General features: G+C 38.4%; 1 protein-coding gene across 3 annotated transcripts in view; it reads right to left on the minus strand.

Annotated features, from left to right (window-relative positions):
• Positions 748-24,789, minus strand: part of RFTN2 (raftlin family member 2) — a 30,823-nt gene continuing 6,781 nt past the window's right edge. For 2 of the 3 annotated variants that reach the window (XM_021398059.1, XM_021398061.1), the window contains 6 exons: positions 22,645-22,957; positions 20,324-20,524; positions 15,886-16,007; positions 14,730-14,833; positions 8,377-8,455; positions 748-5,255 (listed from right to left, as the gene is read on the minus strand). In XM_021398059.1, coding sequence (XP_021253734.1) covers positions 4,986-5,255; positions 8,377-8,455; positions 14,730-14,833; positions 15,886-16,007; positions 20,324-20,524; positions 22,645-22,957 — 1,089 coding nt within the window. In that variant the 3' untranslated portion in view covers positions 748-4,985. The remainder of the gene's footprint in view (positions 5,256-8,376; positions 8,456-14,729; positions 14,834-15,885; positions 16,008-20,323; positions 20,525-22,644; positions 22,958-24,789) is intronic. The other variant, XM_021398060.1, reaches the window with a different exon arrangement.

The following is a 24,789-nucleotide window of genomic DNA, read 5'->3' on the forward strand; positions in this document are numbered from 1 at the left end:
CATCTCTGCTACAAGGTGTGCTGAAGTTGTATTTCTTCTTCCAAAAATACATCAATACAATACTCATGAGCATCTAGAAGCCGGACCTCAAATTTATTCATCTCTCAATTCAGAAAATGCTGGTTCTACAGTTTAAAAGTTCCTGAGATCTAGAAAGGACCTTTCAGATACCCAAATAAGCACAACATTACAGACAGCATCACTGATGGAACAGCATACCACAAGCAAAGGCTAACTTACAAGTGGCTTTCTCTTTGTCACTGAGGTTTTCCCTGGTGCTTGTCTTAGTGTGTGTTGCATCAGGTCAGCCATAGCGACTGTGCTGTGGAAGTTTCAGATGTTTCCAAGTTTCTGCTTAAAGAAACACGGCAGCACACTCGTTCCTGTAAACAACACTGTCTGAAGTTACGCTTCCCTGAAGAATTGTTACCACTAATTCACACCTTTCATCTCAAATCTCACACAGCAAACTGGCTTTGAAAAATCTGAATCTTAGAACTAACACTTCTAATCCATAATTTAACCCATAGGAATTGTCGTAACAGCAACATGAACTTTATTTTTAAGCTTCCAGATTAATATACTAAGTAGAAAGAAAACTAATTAGCTTCTAATAGATGATTAAAATTCTAGCAAGCTTTGCTGTATGTACAGACAAGAACCAGCAACAATAACTGAACGATGGTATACACTGATCTAATGCATTTAATGCCAGGGTGAGACAAATATAATTAAGACTCTCATAGCTGATTTGGTAAGTGCTTTTAATGGTGAGAAGCTTCCTCTCAGAAATGTAAAAGGGATTTTAACATCACACAAAAATAGTATTTTATAGACCAGAAACAGAAGTTAAGCAGTAGTTTATTCCAGCTGATGAGGTATGTAAATGAATTGTTGTGACAATTATGAGCAGGGCACAGCATTTTTGTTTTTAATGGACCATTTCTCCTGGTTTGCAAACACTTCTAGTATTTCCTGTCCAAACAATTTAAGACTTGAACTATAAACGGTCTTTTGCAGAGGTTGGGAACAGCATTAATAGATTTCCATCTCTATGTTTTCTAATAGTTCTGGGGCATTTGTGCTGCCACATAGAGGTAAGGGACTCTACTGAACACACAGCTGAAGCCACATTAGAGAAAAAATTCATGTTTTTTTTTTTTGTTGGAGAATGCATCCATGCTTTAAGTTTGATTCACAATTCATTCAATAAAAGGGCATGAGATAATGAAATACATGAAGTACATTCTTGTAAAATGAAGACTGAGCAGTGTGCATATGTATATAAAAATTCTTCACATAACACGAGCTTATAAAAAAACTTACCAACAGGCTTACCCTCCCTCACAGCTCTTCTGCTTTACAAACTTTGAATAAAAAAAAGTGCTAGTAATTTACAACATTAGTAATGGCACACCTTAATGCTCTAATTTGTGTAAGAGCATAACAAAACACATAGCTTCAATTAGAATTCCCTCTATAGAAAATGTACCCTCTCCTTTTTTCTTTTCCAAGTGAGATGGAAAATCTCTTTGTCGTTAAAAGTTCTGAAAGCCATCATTTGTTTTAGAAGCATTTTCAGAAGTTTCAGCATGCATGCCCTAGGAAGACAGGTGAGTTATTCTGTGTTCTTCAATAGTGCATGAAGTCAGATCATTCACACGCAACCTAACTATGGACTGAGCAAACACTTTGCTCTCCTCTGTTCCTAAAACAAAGTCTTGCAGCAGGAAACCAATCTGCTACCCTTCTACAATGGTCCTACTCAGTCCAGCTATCCCAGGGATGAAGAATAACAAGTCTAAGAACTAGTCAGACCATATGTTTTTGCTTCAGTGACTTTCTAAGAGAACTGAGTGTGTTTTTTCCTTTCAGGAATTTTTCAGTCACCTTTTAGATCCATAGAGTTTTACATACAACATCCTGCAGCTGGAGTTGTACAGCCAGCTGAATAAATACTTGATGTATTTCAAGCCTTGCTACTTACCATCTCCATTATTCCCTTGAGTTCTTTTATTAAAAAAAAAAAAAGTGTTGAGGAACTTAATCTTTTGCTGCTCCCTCCGTGCCACTCCCTTTACACATCTCTATCTTGTCAATCTGGCAGGAAACATTTTTTTTTCCCCAGGTGAAGTATTGTATTTTGTTTGTTTCCAGTACAGAGCCTAAATGTAGCCCTGCAAGGTGAGAGACATCAGAACACTAGAAGACAATCTAGATTAATGTTTGTGCAGCAGGGGCACCTTTGTGCCCTGTGAGACAAATAGTATTAGAAGATAAACCATCTGTCCTTAACTGAATAGCCACTGCTAAATGGGTTCAGAGAAAGTAATTCAGCATATTTACATATACATAAATTTACACAAGTTTGCGGCACAATCAAAACCTACTGAGACTCAAGAGCGAGCAGTGAAGTACACTCACAGCTCTGAAATAGAGCCATGTTCCTTTTTAGTAGCCTACAGTTTAAAAAAAGCCTTTCTTGCTAAAAGTGGGAATATTCTAGAATAGACTGGTGGACATTGAGACTGCTCTTGTTCCAAAAATGGAATCTCCTGTGTTTATAACCCATCAATGGTATGGGAAAAACTTTTTCAGAAAAAGCATCTGGATACTAGTTGGAGTTTCCTGCATTCTCACCACCTGGTGGGAAGAAAATACCTCAATTAAAAGTTAAATATTCTTTTTATCCAATAAATGCATTCTCGAAATAGTAACTGCATTTAAGTTAGTGTTTTATACATTATAACACATTATAACACATTATATAAATAGTTGCCATTTAGTTTTAAGATTCATAACTGTAACTACTGTCATACTCCTTTATAAAGGGTAATTTTTCTGATACACATTGAAAACTTTTAAACTTGGAATACTGAGAGTTGCCAGTTTTTTTTTGACCAAATTTTGCTGCTTTTGTACAAGTTTGACCTGTATGGAGAACCACCAGTAGTTAAAATTAATTGCACACGTGCAAGAGTATTGTGGGCTTTTTTGGATAACTTTTGAAAAACACTTTCAGAAGTACAGCATCATATTCCAAACTGCAGAAGACCAACTGTTGCTCCATTTTTAATATGCTGAAATTAAATCGCTTTCTGCTAGAGACAGATTTCCACATCTGTGACACCATAGGGGAGCTGCCTGCTCTTCCATGGCCACAACTCAGCAGGCTGCATGAGAGGACAGCTCTGGGGGGGGACACCCAGCCAACACTTTCCCCTTCTGCAGGGGGATCCCCTGTATGCTGTCCCCATACATGGAATGAATGCGAGGTCTGTGCCCCACATCTGTGACCTTAAGATGCTGGTGGAAAAGCAGGGACCTAGTAAGGATGACAGCAAGACCTTGGCAAAGATGAACTTCAAACTGTGCCTGCTACCCCAGGTACTCCTGTGGCCCTCCTGCCCCCCACACTGTGCACCAGTGTTCCCGCTGCTCAGCGGCGTGGATTTGGCTCTTAAAACAGTCACATTCAGAACTACTTTGCCAGACTGCCACCATTTTTGCTAAGAAACATAAATGAGAGAAAAGAAGCTGCACTTGTCAGCAACATGCAATAGGAAAAGAAGAGAAATTCATGGCATGACTTCTGCTCCAGGATTTGCGGACAGGGTGTCATGGTTTTATGATCTTTGCAATCGGTATTCCACATCATAACATCATGTAGTGCACTGGGAGTTAAAGAGTTAATGCTCCAGTTCCATGGACTGCCCATTTCCCAGGTGCCTGGTTCTCAGAAGAGAAGAACTACGTACCCTACAGGACTTTGCATTCAGAGGGAAAGATACAACTCCTCGCAAGTCACGAGACGTGCTCTTTTTCTGCTATTATACTAAGTTATAGTATTTTAAGTAAAAATGCCAATACTGATCTGAGGAAAGAAAAGAAAGTAGAATTTCTTTTCTTGTGGCTTTTGACTTTTTCCCCAACGATAGTGGCAGATCAGCTTAGAAGGAAGCTGAACTGCCAAATGCAATTTCAAGACAGCAGCATCAAAAAATTCCTGCACATGCCTCTCCTCACAATAAGGACTGAGCTCATCCCCAAAGTAAGGACAGAATTCCAGGAACTTCCATCTTTCCCCTGAACAGCATTTGTGGTATTTGATGCAGTTGGATATGGTTTATCCAGTGTGATATACAGTTGGCAAGGAATTTTTAAAACATATATACACGTCAGCGTTTTTGTACCAAGTCTCATCTAATATTAAGTTTTGTCTACTTCTTCCCCCATGTACATCATCAGCATCACTGCGCACCTGGCTGTGTTTCATATACAGTTCCTTGACCTGTATGAATATATCATCATACAGTGCATATGTACAAAGCTATATGCTGAGATAGCTTCGAACATGGAACCCTGGCAAATCCCGCATAAGTGAGATTGTATTACAGGAGCCAACGTCTGCCTACAGCCTTCAGAAAAATCTTCTGTACATACCGGGCTGAACGCAGCTTAAATTAACTCTCTAGCGTATCACTTACATTTCTCTAGGCTTTTGAGTTCAGGCAAAGCAAGTAAAGTGAAAATTAGTGAAAAGTAAAGTGAAAACTTAGCAATATGCAGATAATTCTTTTTTTTTCCCCCCCACCAATATTTACAACAGTTTTAAAAAACAGTAATTAAAAAAAGGGAATAACCAGTCCTCCAGCTTGTGGAAAATACTCAACATCCACATTCCTTTCTCTCTTACAGAACACAAACTGTCACTTTTTTGCAGCTTTTGCTTCCCTGCTTATCACAAGTATTAACAACAGGCAGCAGAGCATCCAGTCAGGTAGTTATTCTACTGAAGACAGACAGGAAGCCAAATTATTTTGCAGTAGTATTCTTACTACAGTAGGATTAGCATAACAAAGAGACAATAATACAAAATGAGTCTGGGCAAAGTCAGAGGCTTACACCAATGCATTTGAAGTAGTACTTTGTTTTACATTTGTGTGAACTATGTACATGTCCATCTGATGCAGTTACTTACTTGATCACATGCACGTGACCTGAGTGACTCCATCTTCCTGGTCAAATTGTCCATCGTCCAGCTCCCTTAATACTCCATCGCTGCTACCAAATCCTGAGAAGCCCCCAAACTGGGAGGAGGCCTCTTTGATACAACATTGTTTAGAAGGAGTCAGGTGAAACTCATCAGGGGGTCGCCCAGTTTCTACAGGGCTGGAAGTAGCAGTGTCTAATCCAACACTTCTGCTACTGGCTTTGCCTTTTTCCTCCGCAGTAACTTGCCTCAAGGATTTCTTCTGAAATACAAGAGAAATATATAAATGTTAGCTTTTGTAGGAAAAAAATAAGCCAGACACTTTGCAGTGAGTCACCTATCTGTCTGGATTTAATGCAAACTCCATTTTAAATAAGGCAGAATTTAACATTGGCTTAAACTATGAGCTCCTCTGGAGAAAAATCCCAACAGATGCTTTTTTTTTCCTATATAAATAAATTTCAAGAGAGATGCAAAAGATACAGCACAGTGAAGATTCAAGGAAGCATAAGCAAATGCTAAAAAAAAACACCAAAAAAACCCCACACAATTACTTCAGTACTCAATTCCTACGCCGTACTTTGCAGATCCAGAATCATTTACAAGTCTTACTCCAGGATAAAACCAGCTGTTAGAAGAAAGGCTAACATACATGCCTGACTCTGACCAAAGTAAAACAAAACCACTACAGCTGTTTGTGCCACACTCTGGCAAGTTCTTTGTTCCTCCTATACATCTATAATGTTTTTCCCAAACCCTTTTCAAACAGTAAAAACAATGGCCCTTGCAGCTAAAGGAAATGTATTTAAGGGAAGCTGTTACAGGAGACATCAGGAAATTAGACCAAAGGGAAATACTGTTGCCCCAGGAGAAACAGAAGGAAATAAACTTTGCCTGGATGCCACATTAAGAGGATGGAAAAGTCTGCCTGAAGGAAATAAAAGAAAGAAAAAAAGAAAAGAGAAAACCCTCAAGCACAAGAGTGTGGTTTAGCCTCAGGTCTCCCATTCTGAGCTAGTTTCTTCGAAAAGCAAATGGTATGTGATGAAGAACCCATCAGGACAATGTCGCCCTTTTGAATCCAAGAGGCCTCTGAACCACAACATAAATCATAAGGCAGAGCGTAACGCACAGACCCACAAATATACAAGAAGACAGAGATATGAGGCATGAGGACATAAAATACAGTCTCCTCAGAAAGAGAACCCAGTGGGAATAAAAGAACAGATAACAAGAGGATTTCCCTCAATTCTTACTGAAGCAAAGTCCTTTAGCTTCAATCTAGTAATTACAAAAGCATCAACAAAGCCAACCCTGACTACACAAAGCAACCCGCACCACCTACTGCCATGCCCCAAAAGGTGAGTCACAGAGGTCCAAGGGCTGGTCCTGCCCATGGGACAAAGCTCTGCCATGGCCCGAGCCTGCCGTGCTACTTTGCTAAACATTTCAGCTCCAGCCTGAACTACCTCTTTATCCCACGCTAAAATGACCTCACCAGGCTGAGATTTCCTGGCGGGGAAGTAAAATATTCACTGGCACTTAAGGGGCACGTTAAGATCCTACGTCTCCTCAGATTTTAAACACAATAATGCTTGTGTAAATGGCTACAAAATCGGCTATTTCTTATTTCCAATATTTTAATGCTTACGTCAAAGGTTTCCCATTATAATGAAATAAAACAACGATCAAAAACACACTTACCATTATATCTGTATAAATAAAGAACATGGAGGTCCAACAACTTCTGAACACTCCCCAATCAGGCAACAGCATTTACACAGCAAGCATAATGCTTCCTCTATTTTTAATTTCAAACACGTCTCCAAGACTCACCAGTTCCTCAGACTGAATGTTTTTACAGAACTGGTTTGTATTACAGCATGTCCTGTCTTAACCCTTCTAACCTGAGTCATGTAGCTATGCTGCCTTTTACAAGATGCTTGTAGCTAGAAATAACACGTCTTACAGCTACCAAGGAAAGAGTATTCACACCAGGAGACCATGCACTTAGTAATAAAACATATCAGGAAATCTGCTTTATTTGACCATAAACCAACATGGTTTTATGAATTTACAATACTGATATCAACAAAATTACATTCCAGTAAAAGCAGGCTACAAAAGCAAGAAAGCCAGGCTCATAAGCTGTGACGATGCGTGGTACACAGGGGCAAACTGAAGGAAAATTACAAGAGGAACAAGCAGAATTTAAAAGAGCGGTGAATGGATGACTAAAGCATTGGCAAGAGAGACAGCACAGAACACCCAGATGAAAAAAACTAGCTCAAATTTTGTAGATGAGGAAAACAAACTACAGACAGCAAACAAGAACCAGCTAGCAATTAAGGTGATGATGGAGATGAAAAATAAAGCAGGATTTTAGTTGTGCTTGCTGAAAGCCATTCTCCCAGGTCTGGAAGAATAAACTACCAGGGGACACAGGGAAAGGAAGTTAAGCTGGAGATAAGCAGACATCTGGAGGAGAACAAAAAAGGAAGAATGTATTTTAGAAACACTAATCAGAGGAAAACACAGATGATGGTAGCAGACTGGATAGAAGGTGAAAAGATCAAGTAAGAATTCCAGATACTTAGAGACTTATGGAACTATTTATATAGATGCAAAAGAAGAAGGTAGGTATTACTCCTCCATAAAGTCTAAAATCACGAAAGACAAAATTTGTAAAGCTTCTACTCTTGTGTTGGCCTAAGTTGAAATACACAAAGCTTTCATGGCTTCTTAAAAGACTGTCACAAGAGAAGAAAGCTGATTAGCTAAAGAGAGAACAGCCACAGAAAAACAAACAAAAAGGAAAATCCACCATGGGATAGATAAAGACTTGGCAAAGAAGAACCCACCAGTTTACCCTTCTCCAGCCCCTCCTACAGCACTGCACAGGCTCTGAGTGCGATGTGATGATTACCAGTTGTTTAATTCACAAAATACAGCCACTGTTATAGCAGCCTCATTCAAGAGGGACAAGGGGCTGCAGAGGGACAAGGGGCTGCAGAGGGACAAGGGGCTGCAGAGGGACAGCCACAGGCATTTTAAGTCCTATATTTCTGTCACACATTTTCACGCAGCAGTGGCTAACACTCCTTCACTCTGTTAACCTTCAGACTGCAGAATCCCCAGCTCGGTCTGGAACTTGTATTCTACTGGTATGAAACTAGACATTCTGGAGGTCAAAACAAAGCGTCATCTTTTTCATAGGCAACAGAGGCAGGATTTGAGGCAGCTCACTTAGGAATTCCCTAAGGCTTTTACAGAAATGCTTGCAGCACAGCCAGCCTCATCCCCCCGAGAAACAGTCACTTCTTGATGCATAGAGCCACAGTGTGCAATACTATTAATACTGATACCATCAACACATTACTCACCTCTGGTGTCTGGACAGCAGAATTCCATACAACAGGTCTCTGAAGAAAAACAACTTGCTTTGTGGCCAGATTTCCTTCACTAAAATTTAAAGAAAATATTTGAACATTTAAAGACAATAATATTCACTGTAATACATTCACACTTTTCAGAGTCAACTGCAAATTGTGTGTATGAGTCAGAAAAGCACAGATTGCCAAGTCTTTACTGGTGTATTAGCTCTTAAATAGGTCTGTAATTGTACTGAAAAAAACAGAAGCACATAGCTGGGTTAACAACATACTGCACATGAAAACAAAGTATAAAAGGTAATCTGTTCTGGAGTAACAGAACTGCTCTTGAAAGCTTAAGTCCACACATGTACAATATCTGAAATTAAACCTCAAAGTCTTTTCATCTGTCTTCACTGGCAGATCTATGACATGCAACTACCTATTAAGACAAGTGCCCTCAATCTTGACAGATCCACAGCTTCAAGTATCTCAGTACCTTTGTGATCTGAAATTTGTGAAGTAAGACTCTTTATTGCTAACTAAAAGGTGTTTTCTGGTTCTAAAGTGACATCTAACTAGGACGGTGGGATAAGCTTGCTGTTTCATCACCTATGATTAGAAGGTCTCAGCTCAGTTTAACCTATACATCCCCAATGAGATTAATGACACAAACTTCTGTACATGGGATGGATAATGCATGGGATAGACAAGAGAACGAAGAAGACAAAAAGGAGGAAAAAGGGGAATTCCGTTCCTAGTCCTTGAACTCTTACAAATTTTGATGCTGTTGCAGAAGTGATTTAAAGCAGCACTGTTTATTTTATTCAAAAAGACATACATTAAAAGAGAGAAACAGGAAAAGGTGAAAGAGTTCCTCAAAACCAACTCATGTGTTGATATCTCTAAAACATTACCTTCTTTTACTACTGGTAATGGTACAATCCTTCTTTACATCCTCTTGAAAATATAAGGCGTATGTTTCAACACCTTTCCACCAAAAACACAGGCCAGCAAATTGACCACGTGTCTTGCAAAGCAAGACCTCAGAAATTAAATAAGTGCAAGAATAGCAAGACCAGAACTCTGGGATGGAAAGGTTTAAAAAGTGCTCTTCTAAATATCAGATACTGTATCTTGATAAACTCTCCTCAATTCTACTTCCAGGCAGTAGCCAATGAGCTCTTAATGCACACAAAGAAAATGACTACAGATACACAACTAAGGTAAAGAAAATCAGCAGAAAAGAACCACAAAATGTTAACTACTTAAATCAGTCTTGTAGTGATTACTACATATGAAGCCCATTTCAGGAAGCTGTGATTCTGCCCATTCTCCTCTCAGTAATAAGACTGCATTATTATGCTTAGCACTATGGAAAGAACTACTAAAATAATACCCATACTGAAGTTCAACCATGTAAGTCACAGTCTTAACAACCACACACAGAAGGTTGAGGTAACTGATCTGTGTTTTATGCAAGGGCTAGGATGATAGCATGAATTTGTATTTCATGCTAAGGACCCGCTCCAAGAACAATCAGAGATTAAAACGGTTGCAATGAGATCAGGAAGAACTTATTAAGAGCCTACCCTAGCAGAGGTCCTCAAAGTAAGCTCTGAGAAAATATACAAAACAGCACTATTCCCAGCTGTGCTGAGTTGATCAATAGTGAATTATGATGACTTTGCAATGGTGTTTGGCCCCTAACAATCTTCTCAGTGCAGCTGAACTCAGGCCACAGTAGGTCTTTGCATATCTTCCTCAGATGAAAAAAAAGAGAACTATCATAAACTACAGCCTATGGTGTAAACAGGGAAGTAGGGCAATGAGCTAATTCATTTCTTCAACTTAACATGTTTTCTCCTCTGAGAATCCCTACTTCACTATTTCCATTCACTGAAAAAAAATGAATGTGTTAGTTTCATGCTACAACAAGAAAATCAGTAATCCTGCAAACTTACTCCACTCTGCCAGCGACCTTCCCCTGCCTGGCTGTGCCTATTTAGATAATATCAATTGGGAAATCTCTCTTAAGAGAGAAGGTTGTGTAGAGTCCCTACCATGGGGGGGGTGCCTATGCCTTACTTTGCAACTGTGTCCTGTATTCCTTTAGAGAAAACTAAAAGAAACAAATGTGAAGCTTCAGCTTGCACAAGTTCTGCTAGAACAGAGAAAGGACACGATGGTGAGTAGACAATAAGTAAATTAACAACTAAGTCTGACCTGATTAAAATGCTGCACACGACAAAGTAGCTATGAGCTTAATTCACAAAGAACTCAATGACAGCGGGGTTTCCACAGAATTTAAATGAGGAAAAAATGCTTAGAGCAAGCCACTCCATTGCTTCCCTCGCATTTCCTCTTTCCCACTTTGCCTCCTAAATTAGGGCGTTTTGAAAACTTCGATTAACTTGTTTGTGATGATAAACTAATAACCACAAAGTCAGTGTTTCTGCACTGTATTTGCCTGCTTGCTTTTCTGCACTAGCAGACAGTTTGTGTTGCCCATTTTCAGGGACTACAGTAATCGGTGAGGGGAAATAAAGGTCACTGCAAAGTAAGGCTGCTGAAGCCTCTTTCCTGTCCCTTCTTTTACGAGGGATGAAGAGCAACAGAGACTCTTTTGTTAGAACACCAGCAATTTGCTTGTCTGCTTATGCTCATTGGGCAGCAACTCCATTCTCTTTGTCTATGTGTATCTCAAATAATCCCTAACAATCATCCGACTTGAACCTAGATAGGACCGCCAACAGCCATGATTTTTACATCTGTTGTTACCTTTATGCAGAAACTTTTAATATAAGGATCAATTAAGGTTAGACAGCGTACTTTGAAAAACAAAAAAAAGGGGCAAGATAAATTCTTTTTAACCAATTCACTTCATTTGCATTTCCTAAAATAAATTTTCACACTCGTTTGGAATTCCATTGCATTTGGACTTCCAGTTATAAGACAGATATCAGCGTGGGACAGTAAGGCTCCTGGCTGGCAGGACTTGAACCACAACTGTTCCATCAAAAATTAATAAAAAAGATATTATTAATAAACTCTTGCTTTAGATCATGATCACGTATGAGGTTCTAGAAAATCTCATCTTTTTTTTTTTTTTAACGGCAGTAGCACTATAATACCAACGATATATTTTCTAACACTTTTTTTCCCCCAATTGCTAGATTTAACTTCTAAAAGGACTGCTCATTTTATATTTTATTCATGCCGTATAGCTTCTGAACTTGGAATAATTATCGTCAAATTATTGTCTTGAAAACATCTAACTGTAAGTAACAGCTGTATATAAATGCAGGAGGCTCCCTAAATCTCTTCCATTCTTTCTTGGTCTGCTTTGTTGATAAAAAAAAAAGTATCAAAAGATACAGATAGATACAAACACTGCATCACTGGCCCATTCTTTTTTTCATGCTCTAAGTTCTTATATGCCTGGAAAAACAGAATCCCTGACAGAAGACAATGAACTTCTATGGGTTTTATGGCCTGCTAACCAAGAAAAAAAACCCAAACCCCTATGCTCCAAAACTGTCCTTATTTTTCAAACAGTGTGGCACAAAAGAAAACTCCGCATGCTATCTACTATTGCTCTAACAACAAAGATCACACTTCTCGAGGAAAGATTTCCTGTACCCAGCAAGATTTAGCCCATGAGGTGGGAAATAAAGGACAAACAGGCCTACAGGCGCCTGCCCATGCCTGAAATGGGACCATGATCCATGACATTCAGCTAGCATGTGGCATGACACTCCGCGCAACAGGACATTATTTTACGGAGACGAACATCTTTCACGAAGACAGACAACAAAACTACACAGAGATAGACTTTAGAGCCTGGCACTTTTCAACTCTTTCCTAACCGTAAGAAAACAACCACCACCACCAAGAGAAACACACTGTGCATAACAAACCTGTCACAATAAATAACCTGTTAGGCTGTGCTCACACCTTCTGTCCACAGACAATCAACAGGCTTAACGGCTAGGAACAGATCAGAGAAATCTGAGATTATGGAAGTTTTGCAATACATTAGGAGTAGAGTAGGACAGAGATAAAGTAAAACATGTAGGTGAATAGAAGTAGGGAGGAGGCAGCTCTGCTTAAATCTTTTATTCTTAAATAGAATTTTCAGTATATGTTTTGCACAATGTTTTAAATAAACATTTTTAAATAAATGTGAAAACATTAATTTGTCAAATCATCCTAATGCATTGTTCATTTTGTTTGTCCAGTATCTCTGGACTCTGTTCATATTCAGCCTGGGATTTGAAGTCAGAGTTCTCAGTCTGGGAAAAGAACAGCTGTTTGGCAGCAGTAAGTACCCTTCTTTATTCAGAATTTAGCTGACATTCCTAGGATAATCTACCAACACAGTAATGGCATATTTAATATCAGACACATAGTAACCATCTAGGAATTTCCTTCTCTTCTTTAAATACCAACATCAATGACTAAAAATAGTATTTACCAATCAGTATGCAGACTATCAGGATAACACATTCTTTTTTGGAGTCTTTTAAGAATTCTTTATTCCTAATTAGGAATTCTTATTCATGAGCTTTTAGTTTTTTTTGTTGTTGTTTTTTTTTAAAGAAACTGCGATAGTCATGTATTAGATATACTAGAGGCACACTCCAGATTCACCATACTTCTAAAGGTATCTCAAAGTCCACATTAAGACAACAAGTATTAGGCAATTCATGCACACACCTACACAACCATTTAGGTCAGACTACTCTGCAATCTACCAGGTACAAAATAGCATCATTTTGCTCTACAACATGGCTGCTCAGGACAGACTCCCCCCTGCCCTCCGAGCGTTTTGGGGATACGTACGGTTACACTGCTTGTGCCATAGGAGAGGACTTAAACCTCTCACTCACATCCTGTGACTTAAGACCTTTCGATCCCACTGTCCACTCAAGACCTTTCAAAAAGTACATCTGGATCCTGAAGGTCTGCTTCTCAAGCTTTAAGGCTGACTAGAAGTTTCAGCTGTTTATGAAAGCCAGGCTCAGCAGTTTGCACACCTTAAGGCACATGTTCAAAGCTAAAACGCTTAATTTTAATAAATGATTTAAAAGATTGCAATTTTGTTTCATATTCTGAAAACAACCTCTCTCTGGAGCGGGAGCTTTGCAAATTAAGTTCAGAATTTCCTAAGTTTATAAAGAGAAGAAAAGCATACAGTGGCCCTTAAAAATAGCAGAATGCACCAGATATATTATCTCCATTTCTTCTGTCTTTGCTTGTATCCAGTTGGTTAAAATTAACTATTAAAAAACAACAAAATAAACACAAACAAAAAGAAAGCACACAGAGAAACAAAAGAGCTGCTTTCTGATCAGAAGAACCTGCTTCTCACATGGGTCAGTTGATTTAATTATGTCAAATCACTTCAGCAAAATTTCACGTTCTTGGAGCAGCTCTCTTCGAATCTTCCATTCACATCCTTTTTATGCTGTCTTGATTTAATATGGTAAGGTCTGGCTCCAAAGATTACTAAAGTTACTCAGTCCTTCCGCTGTTTTTAATGAGTCCCAAGCTAAGTCTCAGTACATTTATTTTCTTCCCTGAACTTTGGCAATCTTAAAAAAAAACCCAACCAACCACGTAAGCTTAGTTCAGTGATGCGCTTGCCATCTTTTTAGCTTGGTATTATGAATAAAGGAACATTACTGTTTCCTTTAAAAAGGAAAAAAATCTGGAACAATATAGAGAATCTGTGCCTGCTATTTAGCTCTTCCTACACATATAAACATTTGTTTCCCTGAAGAAATCTAAAGTAACATTACAGCAACAGAACAAGAAAATTGAAATCCAGTACTTCGGTACTCTATGAAAAATGAAACAAAGCCTGTGTTAAAGATGAGAAACAGCTCAATAACTTGCTGGACTAGCATATTCTCCTCCCTAATTTGTGATTTAGTGAATGACTGTCATGTGACAAAATCACTTATGTAGCCTGAAATAGCCACTGACCAAGGCCCCGAGTTAGCGAGACGTTTCGACACTTGCTTAAACATGAAGCATAAGAGTAAACCCCATCACTGAGGGCTGGGTGTGTGATAAAAAGATTACTAAATAAAATATTTTAAGCTTATATATAAACAGTGCGTTTTACACTTTGGATTCTCGGTCTAAGCTGGAAACTTACTGAAGTCAGTAGTCCTCAAACAGTGTGGTAAAAGAAAATCCACCATAATGCTACACAATTCTCAAGTTTTATATGCAGTTAACACTGCTACCGTATTTCCTGCTTTTATATTTAAGTACATAAAGTAATTGCTTGATAATTCTCTAAGCTGTGTAACTTCAAATATACACCAAAATGCTGCGTCCTGCTCTTTGCATACCTGTCATGTCGTACAATAGGTGTAGGCAGGACACAGGTCAGGAGCCATCCAAACTCAGCCAAGGTGTTCAGTAAAGGTCCGTAATCTGTTTTAATTTCACACCCCTACATTAATAATTATAAAAAGTAGTGAAGACACTGTGCAGTTTTATTTGCATTTCTATACATAACAAATCACAAACACTCTTCTTTCTTAGTTCTAATGTGATAATTTGTTGTGTTTGGTATGAAAAGATTTTTCATGTTTCAAACAAAGCAATTTGGAAAGTCTGAGGCAACAGAAGATTAGGAGAACAGAGAGGAGAATATTAACTGTAGATATGACTCCTGATTCAGCAAGACATTCAAAGCACACCTCTCCTGTTACATCTGTCATGTTGCTGAATTAACTCCTAAAACAAAACTTCCTAAATAGCAGAAAAGTTTTCACAATTGATACATTTAGTTTCTTACTTCAGATCTGAGTAACAAGCACCACCCTAGCAATAGACCTCTTTGTATTTTTTTTGTAGGCTCTAGTCTTGTGCCATCTCTTTCCAGATAAGTATTTATTACTGCTTGTCTTAAAAGCAAGCCCTTAGCATCCTCCAATCATTACTTTAAATGCTACTAATTCATATCAACAATCTTATTTTAATATTAGTTTTATTGCTGTACCACTCTACAGCAGCACATGCAACTAAAAAAATAAATCTCCCCATATTTAAAAGTAAAATTTTACTAAGAAAAGCCCTACATCCGAAAGCCCTACTTAATTCATTTACCAGCAATTTTTTTTTTTTAATATTACTTACAGGTTTTGCTATTTTCTTGCTTTTTGTTTAAGAATACTTCAGCATGTTGTCTGTGAAGCTGCACTTGCTGAAATTTTATCTGTTTTGGTATTAAATATGTATACTTAGAACAATTAGATTTTATTTGGTTGTTGTATTTATTGGTATGAACATTATGAGTACCTAACCAGAACACCTTCACATTGATCAATGATGGGCAGAGGCCTGACTTCATTTTTATGACTCAAAGCTAGTTTAACTTATCCATGTGGCTTAAAGAAAGCAACCTGAAATGTTCATCAAATACTGGTACAGCAATTCTAAGGAAATAAAAAAAGAAAAATAGAAGTAGGAAACTGCACTGCTAAATAATCATCAATTTACCTCAATGACTGTCCATTGTTCAACAACAATTGCATCATTTCCTTTCCTGTTAGAACCTGGAACCCCAGAACCTTCTTCTTCATAGATAAATAATCCTTCTAAAGATTTAGGCAAATGGTCACCTGTGAACACAAAGACAAACTTAAGCTGAAATAGATTTACAGGTCAGAATCTCACTGAGACGTACACACGCACTTATATTTTTTCACTGAACAATTCTTTAATTTAAAGTGAACTAGCAACTCAAATTATATAACCCATATATAAGGTAACTGGAATTTCTTTCTGCATCTAGTTACAACTTCATGAGGCATGTAAGCCAACTTATTATTCAGAACTCCTTCTTCTACACAGATTGAGCTATGAACTGTTTCATTTTCTCAAAAGCTGGTCTGAATTCAAGTTTCCCAGATTCAACATATCCCCTGCAGCAGACAGGCACCTTATTCAACTTCAATACTGTATGCTTGACAATAAACGTGGCTTTTGGTGTGGTGAGAGAGGCTGTAAAGACAAACAAAGCATTAAGTGTAGAGTCTAGCTGCACTTACTTTAATATGTCAATAGGCACAGGAAAAGCCTGAAACAGAGGTAATTGTCGGAGGATTCCTGATGGGAAGGAAGTTTGAGAGCACACCTCCTTGCCTTTACTTGTGAAAGTCTAACAGTACAGTCACCCCCAACTAAAGCTGTGCATCAAATATTAGTTCACATTCTGGCTCTTCTCTAACAGTGATCAGGAAACCTCTTGTGCACTTGTACTGTGAGAGCTGACTACCTTCAACTAAAACAGAAAACTATGTAATCCTTGAAATATCACATTTAAATCCTCTCCAATACTGCACAAGTACAGAAAGAGAAGACTGTTTTTGTCAAAGCTTCAGAGGAAAAAATAAAATAGACAAGTAAATAAAGAAAACTTACGAAATACAACTGGTCTGTCTTTACAATCGGACAAGATGGATATAGAAGTTTTCCAAGTCATCCATGAACTCCTGTAGGTTTATTTTCCTTTTTTTTTTTCTTAACATGCTTGTTAATGTACGTACTATAAGGTTCAGAATATTTATTCCTATTTTTGGCTGTACCAAAGATAGCCAGCTTATGCAGTTTGAATTACAATTATTTAGATACTTACATACCCATGGAGCTCTCGTACAGTTGTAAAGATACTGAACATGCTGTTTTATTTCTAGAACAGGCCCAAATACAATGCATGTACTGAATACATGGCTTCAGGCACAATCATATGAATGCCTGCACAGCTCCTGGTAATTCATAAATACTCAATCTCTTTAGTTCATGAACTTCAGCCTTTCTTTGATGTTCAGGTAGATACTTAAAATGGTCAACCAATAACATGTTAGAATTTTATTTCTGTCGTTCATCATAGAATCACAGAATCATAGAGTGGCCCTGGTTGAAAAGGACCTCAAAGATCATCAAGTCTCAACCCCCCTGCTAAGTGCAGGGTCGCCAACCACTAGACCAAGCTGCCCAGAGCCACGTCCAGTCTGGCCTTGAACACCTCCAGGGACGGGGCATCCACAAGCTCCCTGGGCAACTTGTTCCAGTGCGTCACCACCCTCTGAGTGAAAAACTTCCTCCTAATATCTAACCTACATCTCCCCTGTCTCAGTTTAAAATTCCCCCTTGCCCTAATGCTATCCACCCTTGTGAACAATCGTTCCCGCTCCTGTCAAGTACTGGAAGGCCACAATGAGGTCTCCCCGGAGCCTTCTCTTCTCCAAACTTAACAAGCCCAGTTCCCTCAACCTTTCCTCATAGGAGAGGTGCTCCAGCCCTCTGATCATTTTGGTCGCCCTCCTCTGAACTCTTTCCAAGAGCTCCACGTCTTCCATGTTCTCGGGGCCCCAGGCCTGGACACAATACTCCAGATGGGGCCTCACAAGAGCTGAGTAGAGGGGGACCACCACCTCCCTCTCCCTGCTGACCACTCCTCTTTTAATGCAGCCCAGAACATAGTTGGCCTTCTAGGCTGCCAGCGCACGGTGCTGGCTCATGTCCAGCTTCTCGTCCACCAGGACCCCCAAGTCCGTCTCTGCAGGGCTGCTCTCAAGGAGTTCTTCGCCCAGTCTGTACAAATACCTGGGACTGCTCCGGCCCAAGTGCAGCACCTTGCATTTAGCCTTGTTGAACCTCATTAGGTTCTCGTGGGCCCACTTCTCCACTGGTCCAGGTCCCTCTGGATGGCTTCCCTTCCCTCCAATGTATCGACTGCACCGCTCAGCTTGGTGTCATCTGCAAACTTGCTGAGGGTGTACTCGATGCCATCGTCTATGTCACTGATAAAGATGTTGAAGAGCACCGGTCCTAAGACTGAGACTTGGGGGACACCACTCGTGACCGGCCTCCACCCTGACACAGAACCACTGACCACAACCCTTTGGCTGCGACCAGCCAACCAGTTCTGAATCCACGGAACAGTCCACCCCTCAAATCCATACCTCTCGAATTTGGAGAGAAGGATGTGGTGAGGGACCCTGTCAAAGGCTTTGGAGAAGTCCAGGTAGATGAACATTGTTTGCACGTTGTTCAAACAAACAAAAAAAGGAAAATAAACCTACAGGAGTAGGTTGTAGACGCATGTGCAAACTTATCAGCTGAAATAATCTTTTACTGTGGTTACAGACACTTGATGAGCTGCAGAATGCCATCCACATGGTGGGCTGTGCCTTCAAATACATTCAGTTTAATTAAGAAGTGTCACACCCATGTGTCCAACTGAAATCTACACCAGTTCGGTGGGGCTGGAGCAGGAGCACCAACTGCTGCAAGAGGCAGCATGAAATCCCTAAGCAAGCCATAACCTGGGCATTAAAGCTGGGAGAGTTACTCACACAGAAAAGAGCAGACAGCAACAGGGGAATGAGAAGACTGCAAAAACTGTTTTTGGACAACAGCTGCAATGATTAATTTCAACAGCTGCTGAAAATATCCATAGGGAATTGTAACTTATCTCCAGAGAGTTATTTTCCAGCTCCAAAAAAAAAAAAAACCAACCCACTGTACTGAAAACTACCAGAATGATTTCTCACCTTGTCTCCCTCAAAGGAACCTTGGCTCTTCTGACTTCAATGGAAGGGAATTATAATGCAAGAGAACAAACAGATGGCCAATACAAACTGTGCCATTAAGTTCTTTATGTGCATGAAATATGATATTTGAGAGGGAATAGGTGACAAATTCAATTTGATGGAAATATAATGATGTGATGCACTTGTTCCTTCATAGATTCTGACAAGTACTAAATTTACTTTGTTGCTGAGCTAACAGAAATACAAGTAATAGTCAAAGCTAAATTATTGAGAGGAAAAAAATTAAAGCTCTCATTTTTTCAGGATTTGATTTTTGAAGAACACACATAATGTAACCTAAAGATCTCATACTTTTTTTTTTTTAATTGAACAATATTTATTACAAGAGACAATGAATTCTGAAACAACTGTGTCAGACTCTCTTGGACTGTTTACTGAGCACTACAGTATTGCCACTTTCTTAGTAATAATTTCAAGTAACTGTATAGTGCTAACTAAATACCATTTCTACAACTCTTGTAATTTCTGACTTTAAGACAAATTCAGATCTCTTAATCACATTTAGGAATTCTGAAGTAGCTAGGAGAAAAACTGAGATCAAACTCAGACAGAATGAACAAAGAAATTAAAAAATCTGAGTGAAAATCCTGCAGCCTGAAGCTCTTTATTTGTAACGATTTCTAAGTACTAACTGATCTTGTACATTTCAGCAGAAGGACGCAAGAATGAGGGAGCAGCCAGTGTCTCCCTCTCCCAGCTACATGAAAAGATGCTGGAGGATCTCCCTACAGTGGAGAGCAAGAGCAAAAGCAGATTTCTCTATTTTGTGTTTTTGTCCAATTTTGACCAGAACAACCTAAAGAAAGATGCTGGATCTGAAACTGCAGGACAAACAAATTGAGACAGTTCAGGCTTCTGCTAAGAATTTTTAGCCCAGCAGAAAGCTGAAGAAAGGAGAAAGTGTGGGAAGTCTTACTTTGACTTAAGGCTTAATGGTACAATAAGCGCAATGAAAACTGAAATTTCTTTATCTCGTTAGAAATATTCCAAGTGAGCAGCAGCAGAACACGAACAGGAGTGAAACACGTATCTAATGATTTTCCCTATTATCTTTCCCTTTTTTAAAAAAAGAATTAGTGAAAAAGGCTTATTTCATTATTATGCTTTGAAAATTGTGAGTTTCAATTATTCAGAGTTATAACTGCACAAAACCATTTTATTTCCTTTTCAGGCATCAAATTCTACCAACTTACTATGACTATCCAAACACGTTTACATGTTGCCCTTCACCAACATGCAAAATAAGATCTACTTTTTGCAAAGTAATCAGATCTACATGAATAAGTAAAAGCTTCAAGGTACCCCGGGATAGTACTCACCTTTAGAAGTTTCCCAGTGTACAAAAGAATCAATTAAAGATAATCCTTGTTTGTAATAAAATGTGGTTAGTTCTAGCCAGTCTGCTTCCAGTGTACTGATAACGGGTCCCTTTCTTGTTATTTTCATGGACAAGGTGCCTTCATGATAGGTCCAGCAGGTAGAGTCATCATCAAAAACATTGAAGACTGTATACAGCTTGTCTAAGAAAAGGGAAAAAAAGAAAAATGAACCCCTAGAAGACAGAGCTTTCAAATAAAAACATTTTCCTATTCTAACTTGTTTCTCTAATTCTAAGTAACAGTTTTACAAATTGTTTCCTGATGTGACTGTACTCACCTAGAGCCCTAAACACCAGAACAAACAAGATGAGGTATCAGGAGGGTAAGCTGTGGGGTACTACACAAATTTGAACATACTGCAGTTGGGTTGTCACTGGACCTTCTAGGTAGGCACATTTTGCAAAGAGGAAAATACAGTAGATTCAAGAGAAAACCCACTGGAAATACACTTCATTTTTGCCAGTCGTGGAACTTAAGGCTATAAATATTTGAAATGACTGCAGAGGAAGATTAAAAAACATGTTCTAAGTTTTTAAATATTACAGATACCTAGTATAGTATTCATTTTTACCATTCTTTTCTGAAGATGACTTAAATACCAGTATAATCAGTTGCCTCCTGGGGTCTTCCACACAGAAACTGATGAGTGCTTGAGTGTATGCAAAACAAACAAAACCTGCATATTCTCAAATGCGCTAGATACCTACGCATTAAGATAGTGCCATTACACAAAGGTCAAATATTCATCCAAAATAAAAATTCAGAAGGTCACAGTATTTAAGTAATCGCTGGTGATGAGTTACAAAATCTTAGCTATATAATTGTAGTCTAGAAGGAATAAACGATAAAAATACACTCATGTCACTGTCACTGTTGTGGGGAAATAAAAAAATTGTAAAAAAAAAAAACAACAAACAACCCCAAACCCAATGTTATGTCTGCTACTGCAACTTCCAAGCAGCCTAAATCAACACAACCCTCTAGAAAGCAGAAGTATTCACAACGCCAAAACAGAGGAACTCAGATGACCCCAGTTAAGATGCTAGCCTCTCTAAGCTGAAGAAATAGAGGGAGATTCTATTCTGTTACAGACAGCAAACTCACTAAGGCTGTAAGGAAAGAGTTAAGCTTTAATGGATCACGCTATAAAGGCTCAGCATGTTGTACAAGAACTGCTTTAATTGAAGTGTTAAAAATAAGAGAGACATTGATTATCTCAGTGCTTAGAGTCATTATCCTCACAGCCCACCAGCTAGAGAGGGTGCTTAACTCTTTAGCAGGAAAGTGAAAAGACTGGCTTTGAGAGCAATTAAAACACTTCTGGCACATCACAGATGACCCTACTACATATCAAAATGCAATCTTATGTGAAAGTTTCACATTGCCTTGCTTTCAATACAGTACTATGACACATTAGTTCTCACAAACTAGATTCCTTCTTTGCACCTTTTCCTTCCAGCAAATGAAAAGGGCTTAGTGCTTCAGCATCAGAAGTCATTGTTTCGGGCAGCATCTTCTACACTATGTATCTTACAGATTCTTGTACATCTAAATCTTCTACCACAGCAACAACATTTTTCAATGATACTTTTCCTTCCTAAGCAACTTTTCAATGCTTCATTTTCTCTAGTGTAAATTCATTTTGTAACAATTATCCTCTTTGATTTCACGGTCAGTGCGTTAGTTCAAGTAATCTCTTTCAGGATACTTCTTGAAGGCACGTTAACCAGAAAGAATCCATTATGAATGGATTTGCTTGCTGTACACTATGCGAGCTGGCTAGAAGCACGTAAAATTACAGCTCTGAATGGAAGGGGATCCCTTTATTGTCAGTTTTAAAACAGACAGGAGGACTGGGATCATTATAGCATATTTTTAGATATTCTTTACAAGTTGAGTGTCAATATTAAGACAAGGTGAAAGCCAACGTATTTGGAAAGGCTTTAAAAACAACTGCATCATGTTTTTCCTGCCACCCGTTTGCTACACATTTATCAAGCAAAAAAAGCAACTACCTGTTTGCACCACACTTAGAATCAGGGCCATTTTTTTTGTTGTTGTTTTTTAAAAACTAAATATCACCATACTTCAGATACATAAAGCAGGATATAGATAGTTTCTAAAAAGTATGGATGCGTTTAAGGAAGATGTAGCTTCCAAAAAAAGTATTTGACAATAGAATATGCTGTTCTTCCCTACTCCTTTTTAAAACAACTCAACAACCTATCTTATTTCTGCCACAAACGAACAGCATTCATTACCATTTCCTTTTCGTGGTTTAACAGGGCTGACTTCTTTTCCAAACTGGAAATCTGGATCCTGTAACAGTCCACTATCTGCTTGCATTTCCTCTTCATTCCCACTCTCAGACAGGTTATCACACAGCAACCTTTCATTCCAGTTTTTGTAGTCATCATCGGAACTTTTCCTTCTGTGTTCCCTATTTCTTCTGCCCAGTGTCGACTCAAGCTCTGCACTCCCATCTGTGCTTGTTCCATTACAGGCTTTAATTTGAGGAAAATGTTGCGTTATAAAACCCACAAACTTCTTTCCTCTTTTAGCTGCTTCATTGACCTGCATTTAAAACAGAAATTTATCTGTAAAGTGGTCTTAAGACACTGTGCAACACATTAAAAAACAAAAAGACCTTCTATAAGTACATGTTCTGCTTAGTAAATTGCTGATTTTCATGGAGACACAGGGACACAATACTGCACTATGGAAGGGTAGCTTGTCTATGTATGTTGCCTGTGTTTTGGAAGTAAATAGAAGCCTTCCAGCATGTCTTTGGGTTCAGGCCAAGAAGGACGGCCAACACTGCTACTGACTTTGGTGTACACTAAATCCTTCAACTAGAACAACCCTGAAGTTTTTTTCCTCTCTGCATCCCAGTAACAGATAGTATGCTGGCGCAATAAGCAGTATTGTTCTTCTGAACTTGTGTGAAGCCAGTCACTCTAAGATTACTAACTCTTCACCCTACATTAAGCCAACAGTGTTTTCCTCTCTCCTTGAGTCTCAAAAGACAACTGAACTGCACAATACGTGCAAACAGTGGGATGTATCTGCTCTTGGAAGCAGGGTTTTTGTTCTCTTTTGCTGGGATAAAGAGCATTTCCACTTATGACTGCAATGAAGACTTGGCAAAAACACAGGGAAACACCAACCCCAAAAGAAGAAATTATTTGTGAAGTACTCAGTGAGGGCAGAGAGGGAAAGATCTCTACCTAGTTAAACTATGGAAAGGTAAACTATTTTATTCAGAGTGATCAACTCTCAAACAACTGGAGGTACTATAAAGATCATTTTGGTATCACAGTAGTCTGAAGTATTACTGTTTACCACCATTATGTATGCATAGCAGTGATTTTAATACGTACCTGCAATCATTATAAAAAAACTTTTTTTTTTCTTAATCGGTTTAGGAGATTTTTTAAAAAAAGTGTATGGAAGTTTACAATGGATTCCTCTCTCAATCTTTTAAAAACAACAGGAACATCTAAAAATAATTTTTAGGTAGCTCTTGTGTTCTACATTTCCTTGCAAGACTGAATCACTACTTAAAACTTCTTTTTCCCCACTACTAATGTGACCATATGCACACTGTATAAATGCATCATGAAACACAATTTAAAATTTTTAACTCCTGAAAATTTCAAAAAAGTCATTTAGAAACTCTAAAGAACTCTGCTAATTTCAACGATCATTAAGTATTTCCAATATACTTTTTTCCTCTGCTTCCTTCTTTGACAACTAACATAAAAGATAACACAAACTCCTACAATAACAATTTCCTGTTTAAGCACGTCTTCAATTTTGCAGAGGAAGTGAAACAAAAATAAGTGGAACTAGAGCTTCATTTGAGTGGAATTTAAGTTTTCTGTAACTTACAATATTTTCAGAAGCTTTGCCAAGTAAACACTGTAAAACAATTACTGCATCTATTACAATTTGTTAGAAGAAAAAGGTACTTAGAAAAATCGATATGTTTACTGAAGGTATTCCTAATGGACTTAACACAGAATATGATCAAACTTCAGATAAAAAAAAAAAATCACAAAAACTAATTCCAGGAAAAGCTACCAAGCAAGCAATTTATCAAGACTGACTAAAGTTTGGGCCTGATTCTGCAGTTCTGCTTCCAGTGCTCTCAGTGGCTACTCTCCCAAAGCTTTCCAGGTCTAAATAATAAATACTAAGTTAGAAAATTAGTGAAGAAAATGATCTCTCTGCATAAAGAGAACACTTGGTAGCTTCTAAAAAGCAAAACCAAAGTTAAAACTCAAAGCTAAATAAGCCCGAACAAATTTGTCACTCACTGATCCTCAACTACTTACATGCATCCTAGAAAAAAAAAAATCAGAAGTTTGAAAAAACACCACACAAAAAAGAACAACTCACCACCA

The sequence above is a fragment of the Numida meleagris genome, chromosome 5 (genome assembly GCF_002078875.1).
Source record: "Numida meleagris isolate 19003 breed g44 Domestic line chromosome 5, NumMel1.0, whole genome shotgun sequence".
Lineage (NCBI taxonomy): Eukaryota > Metazoa > Chordata > Aves > Galliformes > Numididae > Numida > Numida meleagris.